This window comes from Puntigrus tetrazona, chromosome 9, assembly GCF_018831695.1.
Source record: "Puntigrus tetrazona isolate hp1 chromosome 9, ASM1883169v1, whole genome shotgun sequence".
In the NCBI taxonomy this organism is placed as follows: domain Eukaryota; kingdom Metazoa; phylum Chordata; class Actinopteri; order Cypriniformes; family Cyprinidae; genus Puntigrus; species Puntigrus tetrazona.
The window spans coordinates 7,892,813-7,907,656 of record NC_056707.1 but is presented as its reverse complement, the minus strand read 5'-3'; the positions used below and the strand labels follow the sequence as shown (position 1 = coordinate 7,907,656).

Here is a 14,844-nt window from a genome sequence, read left to right as displayed (position 1 = left end):
CGTTTAAAAAACTGCATAGTAAAGGGGGGTGGTTGGGGATTCGCTGTTTTCATATATTTTAAATCTGGTTTTGTATTCATTTAATTCTATTTAAGTCATTTTGAGGCTCCTTAGGAAGTTTGCAGATGCCCGCAGAGCCCTGGTTGACAACAACTGCTGTGCACTGTTTGTGTTTGCTATGAGCAACAGCAAAAATATGAGCGATTACAGACATAAACAGTCTGTCAGTACCTAGTAGTAACTAAACACACTAGAGGGAATCTGCCCCTACGAGACACTATTTCTGAAAACTATCTGTGCAGTTGAAATACCAGTCAGTATTTATAAAAACGGTTACGAAAGAATGAAAAGGTCATATTTCAAACAGCAATTTTAATTTAAAAACCTTAACCTGAGCATGTTGTCTACCTTGAGAAGGCCATGCAAATGTCATTAAAAGACATGACAGTGATTTTTATTTTTACAATAGCATCTCTTTTCCAAACTTCACATTTCATCCCACACGTTTAAAATAATCAGCTCAACAGATGCCTGTACTATACACAGACCTGTGATGTAAACAATGCCCAAGTAGCTATAGTATACGGATACACAATCAAAACTCCAAACAGGAAGGTATTATTCCTCCTGCCACCCACAAGCACCGTGTAGTTACACCCGTATGTGTGGTCCAGCAACAAAACACTCATTCAAAATACGATTGTTATCCATTTGGCCAGTTATTTCTTTTAGTCTGCTTTTCAGTCTCATCTCCCTCCAAAAGCAGGAAAGCACAACTCTAGGAGCTCTGCTAGGAGCGTGTGACACGTATACACACAGTTTGGAAGCTCTGAATGTCAAGGGGTTTGTGCGATGGGTCTCAAAGGTCATCGTGAGAAGGCAGGCTGTCGCTGGCCAGACTGGAGCTGGAGGTGGGACTGGGGCTCAGGCTGATGGTGCTCAGCAAACTCATATCTGGAAGACTCATAGTGACTGACTGAACTTCACGGTCAGACGAATCCTCATCTTCAGCATCAGACCTCTGACTGACCAGAACACTGAGGAAAAACAGAGACGTGAAGTGAGTCGGATCCAAGTTTTACGTAAGACCCTCATAAGTCAATGTGGGATGGGTGTAGGTGTGTGTGCATACCCAGATCTAGTCATCTGAGATCGGTGTCCATGATACGACTTGGAAGACCACTATAAATAAAAAACAAATAACAATAATATCATTAAATTAGCTTAAACAACACAAAAATGATTTCCCCTACCTTACTATAGTTTTCATTTATATTTGGAATTTAGTTTTTGCCATTTTTATTAGTCTATCCATCTATCTCTATATAAAAAATAAAACTTTAATACTTTATTTGAAATGCAATAAATGTTACACAAAATAATGAACTGAACAATTTAAAATGAAGAAGAAAAAGAGGCAGAAAGAAGACGACAACATGCCTGGGGAATTAAAAAAAAAAAAAAAAAACAAAAAAACACTTCTCACCTACTTAAAGTCAATCTACAGATGACAAAGAAATTGTTTAAAACTGTTTTATTTAGATTTTCCCTTCTGATTTCCACCTTGGGGTTAAAGTGCAATCAGAAACAACAAGCAAAATCAATTTTAATGCCCCGCTCCAATTCGAAATAATTTCAAACATAGAAAAACGAATATCCACACTTTCAGTTCTAATTCCAAAAGATCAGCCATATAATACAAAAGTCCGTTACAAAACAGCTATCGCAGTAAGGCTGCGCAAACATCAGTACTTACGTGATGAACAGAATCTGCCAGGTTGCCCAGGTGCACCCTCTTCTCACATAAATCCCTCAGCAGATTGATACCTAAGAGCATGAAGAGAGTCAAAATGGATAACTAAGCAAACCGGGTCAGAGTTAGAGGTCATAGCACTGTGTGTTGCAAACACACACCTTTGCTCCTGTTGAGCCAGTATTTCTGTTCCCATTGGTTGAGGAGGATGTTGAGGTAGCGTGGTTGCTCAAAGAAACGAAGGTACCGGGAGGAAGCATGAGAGGGAAAAACTCGCTCAAAATCTCCTTTACGACTCAACTCGTCCTCAATCTCTGCCAGCACACGAACATCATCAGGTGTCAGCACGTCCAGGATTGTTGCACAAAAATCCTGCACACACAAATACATATTTTATTATAATATGTGTGTAATTGGGGTAAGGCAGTCATTAGTATTATCAGTAACTACCATCTTGGACAATGCTTTTTTTCCTTTTAGCTTAAAGGGACGGTTCACCTTCAGTTGCTAGTCTCCTTTCGCATTTTCTTTTCTTTGCTCCATACTATGGAAGTCAATGGGTAACAGCAACTGAAGGTGAACTTTCCCTTTCAGTGATCATCAATGATCAGTATCTCAGTATATGACGAGGATTTAAGTACCTGATCTCCAAAGCGCTGGCTGAGATAAAAAGCTCTCTTTACTTTCTCATCTGTAGAAATGTCTGATCGCCATTTCTCTCGCACTGCTCCACATAAACTGGAAAAAATAAATAAAAATTAATTATAATTTATAATATATATATTATAAATTATGCACTTTTACATTGTTGTTTTTAAATGAAATGTTTTTTATACCACAAAAATGATACAACAGAAATTTGAATGCTTTTTAAAAAATGTAATTTATTCCTGTAATGGCAAATGTGATTTTTTTGCATCCATTACTCCAGTCCTCACTGCTCCATGATCCTTATTATTACCAATGTTGAAAACAATTGTGCTGCTTAATAATCTTGTGGAAACTGCAATTTTTCTTATTTCAGGAGATTATTTTTTGGCCTTTTTTGAAAGAAAGTGAGGGAGAGAGGGGGATGGAACCAGGAAAGGTCCAGAAGCCGGGACTCAAATATGGGAAATAAACAGCAATATAAGTACATGCAAACATTTTGAAATGCATGTAATTTCAGAACTGACCTATTGGTGGAGCTGCTGGCACTGGAACTGGATGATGCAACGTCTTCTCTCAAAGGCAACACAAAGCCAGCAAGATTCAGCAGGTCTCGAATCATCTGACCTTTGATGCTCACGTCCAGTGGTGTGTTAGAATGTAGGCTAGAGACAGAGAGAAATGAAAGAAAAACATTATTTGCTATGGGGGAAGGTGGGATTCTTTGGGGAAAAAAACAGCTTGGAAAAATAAAGTTAATTAAAAAAAAAGTTAATTATTATTTTTTAATAGAATTTTTTTTTTTGGTTCAGTACATTAACAAGGCCATATTTTGAACTTATAGGTAAATGACAGTTTTGGGCAGTGCTTCATTTATAAATGTCGATATCCCGGAAAAAGGTGGGATGATGGATCTGGCATGTGATTACAGGAGTGAGAGTTAAAGGAGCATTCAAGCACATTTGTGGACCAGTTAAAATGATCAACAGCGCGCATCGGGTTCTTTTCCTATGGTTATTAGGCCTAAATGGAAAACCTGGAAAAGCAGTGAAATTTTAAAACAGCAATTTCCAGGCCTGGAATTTTTTGGGGTTTATTTAATCATGTGCGCAATTTCAGTGGGGGATGTTGTCCTCATCCCCACAGCTTTCAAGTTTATAATGAGGGAAATGTTCCTGCAAACATATTCAATAGGCTATAGCATGTAGTAGGTTATATACGAGTTAATAAATCCACACAATCCAGCAGATTAAATCAGCTCTAAATCAAAAGTACATGAGCGATGCAGTACAGCATCCTAATTCTTTCTTTCACCCTCTCAAAGCGGTTTCACATCAGCGCAATTGACAGAATTGTCTAATGTCATTGTTGCATAGTCCCAAAAATGTATAATTTTCAAGCCAGACTCGTGTGCTACAGAGCTTACAGTGACATCCAAAGCCACCTTGTGAGTATTGAGTTATTTTTCATAGTTTGTTGTTAATCTTAAAATAAGCAAATGTAGTGTTTTTTAAAGTAATGACCAAGTGGCCACTGGCAGACAGTGAGCTGATCATAAACTGTGTTTGATCAATTTAGCCTTCTCAAACAATCACAAGTTGCCTAAAATAAATGTATACTAAAAACAGATCAAGAATATAACAATATTTAAACGTAAACCTGCGCTATAAGAATAAATGTGTGATATGATGGTTTGTGCAGAGAGCGGACGCTAAGGCTTGCTCTGCAGGACATGGAGGCACCGGCGCAATCACTTCTTATAGTCTTCACTGTCACTTTCAAAGGTACATCATTCTGAACTTTAAAAGATCTACTTTTATTCGCGTGCACTGACAATATCAACAACACATGGTTTTTTTAAAATAAAGAAAACAAACATGAAGCACTTAATTTCTACCTTAGCGGCGCTTCACAAAAACGAACCGAAACTCAGCAACAAAAAAAAAAGAGACATGATTTTTTTATGACCCTATAGGGCCGTGCTTCGGGCCAATTTTCACATCATAGTCCAGACACGGGCCGGGCCTCAGGCCCGTTTTAGGCTTCTCCTTATATTTATACTTATTTTAGACATCCATCAATTAGTGATGAAAAAACTGCCGTGCGGCGCTTGTGGAAACAACAAGAGACTGTGCTCCATGAGTAAGAGCGGCTCAAATGGGTTCAGTGTCCCGCAAGAGAGCTGCCTTTAGCAGACGAAGAGTTCTGTGTTTAGATGCACGCAATATCTATGCATTCGGCCTTGTGAGAGCAGAGCAGCCAGGCCGTTCTCAACTTTTGCATGCTCAAGTTCTTTATTTCAAATGTAGATGTGCGGCACTATACATGTTTTTCATATGAACACTATAGATCATTGTCACGTGAGGAGGGGATCCGCTAATATTAGGTACGGCCTTGTTCCAGCACAAATTAAGCCCTGGTATTGGGGACTAACTAAAAGCAGAACTAGTGATATTACTTCACAACATCTTACTGTAATTTTATAAATTATAGTCACCATATTTAGGAGCCAAATAAATACTTCTCTCATTAATTCAATACAAGATGACGTCAGTATCATTACTCACTCAGTGATTAGTAAAAGAGACTACTCTTTAAAAAGGTAGCTTGACTTAAAGTCGTCTGACTACTGTACATTCTGAACAGCTTAAGCTGCAAGACTTCCTGCTGTACCTGGGCGAGATGTTCACCTCCAGCACCCATGGCTTCAGATTCTCATCCAACATGATGTCAAAGCCAAACAGCTCATGACAGCTGTAGGAGGAACGTACATGCATCTTCACCAGTGAGTTCACGTACGGGTCAGACCTACCATGGGAAGAGACAACACACTCGAGTTCAGTTTAGAGGAACGTAGAGATCAAAACAGAGAACAAGACTAGGACTACAGAACACTTACGCAATGATGGTTTTGATGACCATATCTTTGATCTTCTCCCAAATGAGAGTGGTATTGATACCTTGAGAGCCTAAGTACTGCCACAGCGCCTTCAAGGCCCTGCATTAAATAAAACCTCAATCATTAATACTGTATTACGATTCTGATAGCAGTTTGAATATTTTGAGGCCATGAGTGGCCTGCTGATTAAACCACAAAACCTCTTATCTTACCAGTGCAGGACAGACTCGCCCTGAATTCATGAGTAAGATCTCTTTATTCTTACCATTTATGACCCTGACAAGCCTTATCGTCGCTGTTGCTCTGATACTCCGTGTTCTTCTTATTTACACTGTAGTTTGTAAGGTGCATAAACTTGTTGTTGAGGGTCTTCATAGAAGGAGAGTATCTAAATAAAAACAGAAAACACCCATTTAAATGTCCGTCAAAAGAATAAGATCGGTATATTTTAAACTGTTAAATAACATACTCATAAATGATTTACTCACTTGCAGCTTGCAAAACGGACCAGTCCATCATTAAAGATGTAAACACAGAGTGGGTCATAAGAGGTCACATACACATAGATGCGTAGATCAAACTTATTCCCACTGATGAGGTAGGGCTTGTGAAGATACCTGTGGAAATACATACCACATTACTTAATAGATCAGAAACCAATAAGGAACCCAATACGACCCAAGGTCTTCCTACTAACTTCTGCACAAGGAGTGGTCTCTTCCGTGGCATTTGGCTCCACTTGTGAATGACCTGAATGCCAATTCCACGAGCAGATGCGGGCTAAGAGTGAGAAATGGCAGAGCGTCAATTAGAACGTCAGACAGTAATTTCCAAAAACAACTTTAAGTTAGTTAACAGTACCGGTTTGACAATCCATTTCTGCTTGCTGCCTCCATCCTCCCAGGCCTTCCTTAGCAGCTTTATATCCTGTGGGAGAATGAAGGAGCGTGGGAAGAAGCCAAACTCTCTTTTGCCAAAGCGTGCCTGCATCTTGGACAGGTTCCTCCAAAGTCGGTCCTTCCGGCCGATCTGAAAGGAGCCTGGAAAGTGGTTCAGCTGCCAAACAGAAATGCACGCTTGTAAATACTCAGCTGACAGAAAGTATTAAGCGATTATGAAAGGTATTGAAAAAGAAACATTTTGATGGAAACCTGATGGAATTACTACATAACACAGATGGCAAAACATCCCATTCTTACCTTCTGAAACTCTCTAATGGTCTTGAACCCTGGTGACTTCATATGATGACCCCAACAGCCAAGCCAATCATGACTCTCTAGAAGAAAAAAAAACCAACGCACAACAAACTGGAGCTTAAAAGATGGAATATATGTCACAACTAATATATGCACATATTTCTGCTCCAAATTAAAGCCCAGTAAGCACTGAAAGTGCACACTCTAAAAAGAATTATACAGTAATTAACTATATTGGTTTTCATTTGTATGGTGTTCACATGTCTTCTAGCAATTGTCTTCAATTGTTTTGTATAGTATGCCCAGTTTTTGCTCATTTACAAACTTGGCAAGTGTATGATGCCTAGTGTTTTAAAATCTGTTCAGACAAAAAAAAAAACAAGCAGTTTTTACACTGAACATCATTACAAACACAATATTACAAAAAGGAAACCGTTGACTCACTTTTGGTGGCTTTGAAGTGTGATCTGGAGATGGTGTTTTTCACAACATTGGGGGTGACTGTAGTTATCTTCCATTTGAGCAGCTTCCTCTGTTCAGCAGGCAACAGCTCCACTGTGAAGTCAAAAGAAATTGTATTACAGTCTCGAAAACACAAGAGCTGATATTTAAAAGAGAAAAATGTGTATTTAACGATCTGATCGTATGGTCTGACATTGGTAATAAGGAATCCTAGACAGTTTATGCCAACCTCTTTCACTGGCAGTGCTGAAGTACAGCGTGGAGGGCATGTGGGGGAAGAGACTGGGAACAAGTGCAGGTTTCTCCACTAGATCCCCCTCCACATCAGGACTAACGGGTTCCTCGACACTTCAAACACAAGAAACATTAGCAGGACGCCCCACCAAAAAAAAAAAAAAAAATCTAGTTAAGAAGCACTACAATTCCTTAATTGTTTGCTCATTTATGACTTTCTGGCTAATCTGAAGATGCTTTCAATTGCCAACAAAAGTGTTGAACTCACAGGACACACACACACACACAAAAAAAAATCCCATAGAAAATTCACACATTACCTTCAGTAAAAAATGTTTGCAAAGTGGGTTAGAAGAACCCCAAATAACTTTTGAATTCTTTATACAAAGAGTGTTGTACTGTGTTTTAAGGATGTCAATAGCCAGCTACCACAAATAAATAAACTACTTCAGATAGAGAAACCAATACAATTTTTTTTAAAACACTAAAAATTAGCTTCTTACTATAACAAAAAGTTGAAATAACTCACGTGACAGTCATGTAGAACCGCTAAGGTTGATTCAAAGTGGTAAATCACACTGAAGTACACTAACACTCAACATGGGCTTTTACTTTGAGTGGAGTAACTAAACCAGAAAACACCTACTACAAACAAACCCATCAGCCGGACGTCACCTCATGACAATGCCTCCACAGGCCTGACAATTCACCAGGGACTCATTTTCCTGTTATAGAGGGATAGTTCTACTTCTATCACACAAGAACAATTGTGGGACTTTTCTACAGGCCTCTGGCTTTAAAGCTTTTCTCTGACAGCAATCACTAGAACAAACAAAAAACCGTCAGGTCCTCCTCTGTGTGTTGGTCATCACCATAGCAATGTCAGGTGACTAGAGGAGAAACACGCAAAGTTATCAGACCCTCTTCTACCGCAATCTAGCTTCCATTCTCAGCCTTACTTTGCTCTCTAAATCGGTGTCAAAAGTAAGCCTTTGGCAGATCACCAGCAACCAGCACAATACCAGGATTAGCTAACAAAAAGAACTATGAATCAGCAAAATCATAAAAATGGGGATTTGCTAAAGACTGTAGCTGAACTTAAATTCTGAAGTAAAACTGCGTATAGAATTTTATTTATTGATCAAAAGTAAAAAGCATCATCAAAAAAAAAATCTAAAATATAAACATTCTAGTAGTAAAACTAGCATTAATAATTACCAAAAATAAGAAATATACACTAAATTAGCATATTAGAATTATTTCTAAAAGATTATGCAAATAATTGCTGCTGAAAATGTTACTTTGCCATTACAAAAATAAGTTACATGTTTTAATTTAGGGTTTTTTTTTTAAACTGTACTTATTTCACATTACTGTATTTTCAAACAGACAAAAAAAAACAAAAAAAAACTATGGTAATGTATTTACAACAAAACAAGTCAGTGTGCTAACAATACATTGAGCTGGTCAAAATTATAGACTTTCTTTTGTGCCAAAAATCTGTAGGATATTAAAAATTATGTTCCATGCAAATATCTTGTAATTTGTCTACCATAAATATATTAAAAAAATATATAAAAAATTTTTTCCCTTGTTCCTTTCTCTAAGGTTTTAACTGTAATTTTCTGTCTGCAACGTATGACAAGGTTGAACCGAGATACATATTTTCCTGCATCAAGATATTGTTGTATTTTATTAAAAAACATATTTATAGTGTGAGCGAATTACTTATGGAACATAGCGAGGAAAGATGATGCTGAAATATCCATAAATCACCAGAAGTTATAATTTTATATATTTGCTTATCCAATCGATTTTTAAAGCATTAAGAATTATTGTATTGAAAATAAATACTGGCATTTTAGAAGTAACCCTTGTAACAAAAGAGACTACCAAGGCTTGTGACACAACCTTACCAATTAAGAACTTAATAAGCACAATGTAAAACAGTAAGAAGGTTCGAAGTACTGAATTTCTCAAAAATAAAATTGATTTACTTGGACAAGGCTGTCATGGATGTTGTAGAGGAGACATCACAATCATCTGAGTCGACTAAAAGGCAAAAAAGCAGCATTAGATATGAAAACAATCAGCAATTTAAAAAAAATTATAAAAATATCCTCATACAAACACATATTGATAAAAGAGTTCTGGCTACGCAGGTTATATATATATATATGCTTAAAGCAACAGAAAAAAGCAGCTCTGTTACCATCATCACTGAAGTCATTCTCCAGCTTATCTGGAAGCTCCTCCTCATCACCATCTAGAAGCAGTCCCTGTCTTAAAAGTGAATTACAAAAGGAAATGACCTCAGCCATGTGACTTTTTACAGTGCAAGATAAATAAAATGCACAATATTCAAGAGCTTTACGTTCATGCCCAAAATGCATGAAGATGTTTGGAGTTTCTTAATGATTAAAACCAAACTCTCTTTTACTAAAATGAAGGCTTCCCATCAGCCCATTAGTAATAAAAATATGTTTTAAAGATATTCATATTAAAAAAAAACAGTCAAACTGATTAAAATGTATATAAGAGGATACAGACAATTAAAGCTTATATTTCAAATAGATGCTGTCCTTTTGAACTTTCTATTGATATAGATACTGATATACATAGATAAAAATCAAATATAAAACAGAAATTTTTAATGATGTTCTAAAAGGTTTTTTTTTTTTTTTTTTTTAAACAGAATTGTAAATGAAATAAACACAGCCTTGGTGACACACCTCTGAATCTCATGACTATCCTCCTCCTCCATCGCGGGGCTTGTGTCCACCTGAGAGGCTTGACAGCATTCCTCTTTAGTGAGTTGAATGGCAGATATCTGATTTGTCACGGCGTAAACAGACGGCGACTGAGGAGAGACCGCATCTCGGCCAGCCGCCTCTGGAATGGCACAACCAGCTCCCTGCGTCTTAACATCACACACGACAGCAGAGGGGCACTTGTCATCCGTTACATCAGACCTGAGGGCACTGTTGGTTTCCATAGGTGCAAAACAAGACTCCTCATCTTCACGAATAAGGCAGATGGGTACGGCGCTACCTGCGAGATGTTTCACGTTGTTGCTCACACCATTGAGCGTCCGGTGTCTTGCGTGTGCGTTGATTTTGGTGAGTTTATGCACGACGGCGGCAGCGAACTCTGCCTCAGAGCTGATTTTGGTCACTCTCTGAGGAGCTTCACCGACGCCGCGTCCCGCACAGCGCTCCAGCTCGATGGCCCTAGCGTCTTCTGCTACGATCTTCTCAAACGCCTTTAAATCCTTGGCTGCCTTGCTGTAGTTCAAAAGCGCGTCCGTGCATATGTCTTTCAAAGGCACGCTCGGTTGGGGAGGTTTCGTTGCGTCGCTTCTGAGGCCTCGCGAATGTGTCCCATTGCAGCCGGATACGATATTGGCGGGACCGTGCAGCTCAACGGTCTCTTGTTTGGAGTACGTGGGCATTTTGGCATTTGGGGGCCGCACAACTCCATTGCTGTTATCCCTGAGCTTGTTGCTCGTCCAAGGCAAAGACTGATTAGTAGGCATGATTTTCTCAATTACAAGCCTTTGAGAAGACGACTTGGGTGGGGAGGGACAGGCAGGACAAACGGACAGCTGAGGCGAAAAGGCCCTTTTTCCTAACAGCCCCGACTTGAAACGAAATGAATCAAGGCTCCAGTGGGATTGACGGTGGCTATGGCATGCAGCGGGAGCGGCGTTGATATGTGGCAAACTCTTGGATAAAACACTGTGGGTCCTCAAACCGTTACTAGCACAGTTCAAAGAAGTCGCACTTGTGCTCTGTACGCGGTTGACTCTTACTGTAGGCACGTGTGGATAGGCACGTTGTGTGGGGATCCCTGAGACACAGAAGGGCTGATCACACAGCACTCTCACATTCGGCTGAGGCACCGAATCACCCGCGGCTCCCTGCAGTCTCTTTCTTTCAGCATTGAAAGTGCCTCGTGCATTGGGCGAATGCACTACTGCGGACTTGGCTTGGATGACGAGGGCTGGCCGAGATGCCCCATTCCTTACGTCTTCAGCTCCACCGGAGGCCATTAATTGCCATCTCACACCCCCCTGGCATGGGCTCAGGCAAACACATAAGTGGGGAACCGAAGGACAGAGGGTGCTACCGCTGTAAAACAGAGAGGAATAACACTAGTTACTGATGAAACGCTCACTGTGGCATTTCTCTCCCATTTTGTAAACACTATCATTTAATAATCAGATATGGCCAAGCATTTGATATTATCCATGCTGCTCTGCTAGGCTTCATTAGGCACTGCACAGATTTTTTGTTCACAGAAGTGTGGAATTTAATTAGCTAATATTTAAATTTGACCACTGTTTATGACAGAAATGTGAAATGGACACTACTTGACTTTTAAAACAATTTCCCTTTTTTTGTAAAAAAATCAATTAAAAAAGTAATTGTAATTGAAAATACAGGCTATCACTTACAAAAATTCAGGTAAATAATAAATGAATGTGGTAACAGAACCGTTGTCAGCAAATTAGTTATGTGGGCACATTTAAAAAAAAAAATAATAATAATAATTTTAAATACATTTTTAGACTGACTGATTATGGTTTTTAATTCAAATGATTATCTATATAAAATAACAATTTAGTTATATCCAGACCGTGATATCTACACAAGCACATACAAATAGCATATATATATATATATATATATATATATATATATATATATATATATATATATATATATAGAAAAACATTTTAAACCTCTTTGTACGTGTACCATATTATTTTTGAATACAGGAATAAGATAAAAGTACACGCATATATGTGATACTCTGTTTAGTTTTAATAGTAAACTGTACCCAGAGGAAAATTGTGGGACCTATCAATATTTTCTGTACAGACAGCTCATAAGATTTTGAGACACTTTAGCGCAGTGTTTGATCAAAAGCTTGATTCCTCAGGCTGAAATCCACGAGCTTAGCTAAAACTACACCCACACCTCCTCTCTCTGTAGACGCAAACGCCATGCCGTTATAACTATTAATCGATATGTTTGTCTTCCATCGGTCTGCCGTGTATCTTTCACCAAAGGCAAGCGACACACGCGAACGGGGCTTTATTGTTGCGAATAAGTCAAAGGAGACACGAAGGCTGCGACTCAAACCCCACGCGGCTGCCTAGCTAGACGGTATTTCTGGAAGTCATGCCCGTGTTAAACACTGCCTACGCAGGCAGCGCGCTAGCTTTTGAGACGCGGCCAATTCGAGGCTAACCGTTAGCGCTTTAGCTCACCGCACAACACTCGCCACAGAGCGGGCTTAACAACTCTTTCTCGTGCCGTACGCCGCCAGCGTCCTCGCGTACGGGACAACCACGCTTCGCGTAACACTAACGCTCGCTACAGCGCAAAGACATCTGTCTGTTTCGGTGATAAACGCGTCTTACCGGCTCCGGGTGACAGGGTAGTTTTAGTGGGCTGCCTCAGAGAGAGTGTCGCGCTCGAGAAACCCGCCTCGTGCTGTTTTCCCTCGTGCTGCCTGCGGTGCTGACTGACTGACACACACACACACACACACACACACACACACACACACACATATACAGGCTGACTGTCTGGTACTGTCTCGCTTTCAGTAACTGATACAACGGGAATAGATTAATATTATAAGAAAAAAAATGATTTATCTAAAAAAACCTATATAGTGTGTATACACTACTATAAAAATACTACAACAAAGTGTATAAATAATACTAAAATAACACTAGTCTGAACCATAATGGATGTTTCTAATAGAAGGCACCTCTCACAAGTCTTGAGGTTTTGGTAACTGAACAATGTAGTTATTAAACTACAACACTTTAATAACATTTGAACACAGCGGTTTCACTTGTTACCCAACTATGACAAAAATCTGATGATGAAGTTGCTAAAACCTTGTAGTTATGCAAAGTATCTCTTGTGATAATCATTTGTGGTACTCCCTGTATACGAAACAGGCTGCATATACATATATAGAAAAACTGACAGAACACGTTCTATACAATAAATATTGTGAACCTCTGACCAATTATAAAACTTGACACATGATAAGAATTTGACACAAAAACAAACAAAAAGAATTTAACTTACCTAGTGCAAATTATATGGGATATGCTAAACTAAATAATATCCCCAATAAAACAGAGAACAAGAGGTCCAAGAGAGGTTTTCTGTGGTAAGGCTCGAGCCAACTGACTAAACTTATCCAGTATCCTCTCGAGTTATCGAAAACTCCTTTACAGAATAAAGTAACCCAGTATCACCATCTCACATGCACTTAAAATTAAATATGCATCGTGACAAACCACCTGCAATTCAAACTCTCAGCGGGTCACCGTGATGCTCTGCCCTTAGACACACGCACACGCACACACACACACACACGATGAACTAAGCAGTTGCTAAAAACACACACTCCGTAAACATATTACATGCATTAAGCTCTGCAGTACCTTTTAGTCTGAATCGAGGATTGCAGCGACCCTCATCAAATCACACTGCGTGTAAGATTCTCAGGCGAGAGAAGACTCGATCAGATCTTTTCTTCCACGAGCCCTAGACTGACATGACACTGGATAGGGTTACATGTGCAGAACTGAAGTTGTGGTTACATTACCATGGAAAGACAATTCCCTCCCGCTAACTAGGCCATTGTTGAAGTGCTGTACTCAGAGGAAAACATTTCTGAGAGTCAACGACAAAGACTTCGTATCTGCTTCATTATAATTTAGCTTTTGTGACAGGTGCTAAAAGTCTAGAAATGATGCTCTTGTGAGCTGATATGCCGTTTACAGTAAAGCACAATAAATCACGTAACCAATCAAATAAAATCAACCTTCAAACTCATTAGGATAAGCACATCTGAGACGCAATAAATGTTTCCTAATTAGGGAGGGAAAAATAGAAGAGCGGAGTGACCTTGCAGCTGTATGCAGATCATGTTCCTAATTAAGAGTAATTAATGGCACAGAGGTGTATAATCATGTCAGGAAGACATTCACAGACAATCTGAGAAACTGCACAGTCACGAAAGACGAGTCTGGTGTTATTGGGCCGTAAAAGATATGTTTAATCTGCTTTGAAATAAGAGAGAGAACACTGCTATAAACTATTACGGAACTACTGATCATTAAAACACGGCTCTGTGATTCAGAAAGGATCTTGTCTCTGGCCGGACAGGTTGTTGGGTTAAATACGACCGTGTGGAGGAGCCCTAATTTACAATAAATGAGAAAACACCGCCACGCTCTGGTCAGACCTGATAACTTCATTCGGGAGAAAAAAAAAACACTGCAATCGAAGAATTTGCAGGTTAAAAAAATGCATTTTCATTTGAGGAAATGTTTTCACGCAGTCCTTCATTTGTTACGGTGTTTTCGCATTTACTATTTACATCTAATATTCTACTATTTATACGTACATTTATAACAGATATCTCACATACGTTTTTTTTTTTTTTTAAATTTGCAATCGTTAGGATTCCTTTGTCTCAGTCTCTCACAGGCTTCTGCTTATCGAAGCGGAAACTAAGCCTGTAAATATTATTATAAACAATTTATTCTTTAGGGGCATTTGCTACGTTACATATCATCTAACACTATCCATGTGTGAGGGGAAAAATGAATGCAT

At 39.0% G+C, this 14,844-nt stretch overlaps 1 protein-coding gene across 2 annotated transcripts; it reads right to left on the bottom strand.

The window, feature by feature from the left end:
- Window positions 1-352: 352 nt before the first annotated feature.
- On the bottom strand, window positions 353-14,042 carry ttll4 (tubulin tyrosine ligase-like family, member 4). 2 transcript variants are annotated; one of them, XM_043249251.1, is made up of 20 exons: window positions 13,668-14,042; window positions 12,621-12,724; window positions 9,925-11,322; window positions 9,405-9,475; window positions 9,190-9,244; window positions 7,188-7,306; window positions 6,941-7,051; window positions 6,500-6,576; window positions 6,162-6,356; window positions 5,998-6,080; window positions 5,789-5,917; window positions 5,566-5,688; window positions 5,301-5,399; window positions 5,075-5,209; window positions 2,929-3,066; window positions 2,395-2,491; window positions 1,915-2,125; window positions 1,757-1,827; window positions 1,133-1,182; window positions 353-1,037 (listed from the first exon to the last, which is right to left on the bottom strand). In XM_043249251.1, exons 3-20 carry the CDS (start codon window positions 11,241-11,243, stop codon window positions 860-862), a joined length of 3,261 nt encoding a protein of 1,086 aa, XP_043105186.1. In that variant the 5' UTR covers window positions 11,244-11,322; window positions 12,621-12,724; window positions 13,668-14,042; the 3' UTR covers window positions 353-859. The 2 variants fall into 2 exon arrangements, with proteins under 2 accessions (XP_043105186.1, XP_043105187.1); XM_043249252.1 differs by lacking the exon at window positions 12,621-12,724.
- Between the last annotated feature and the right edge of the window lie 802 nt (window positions 14,043-14,844).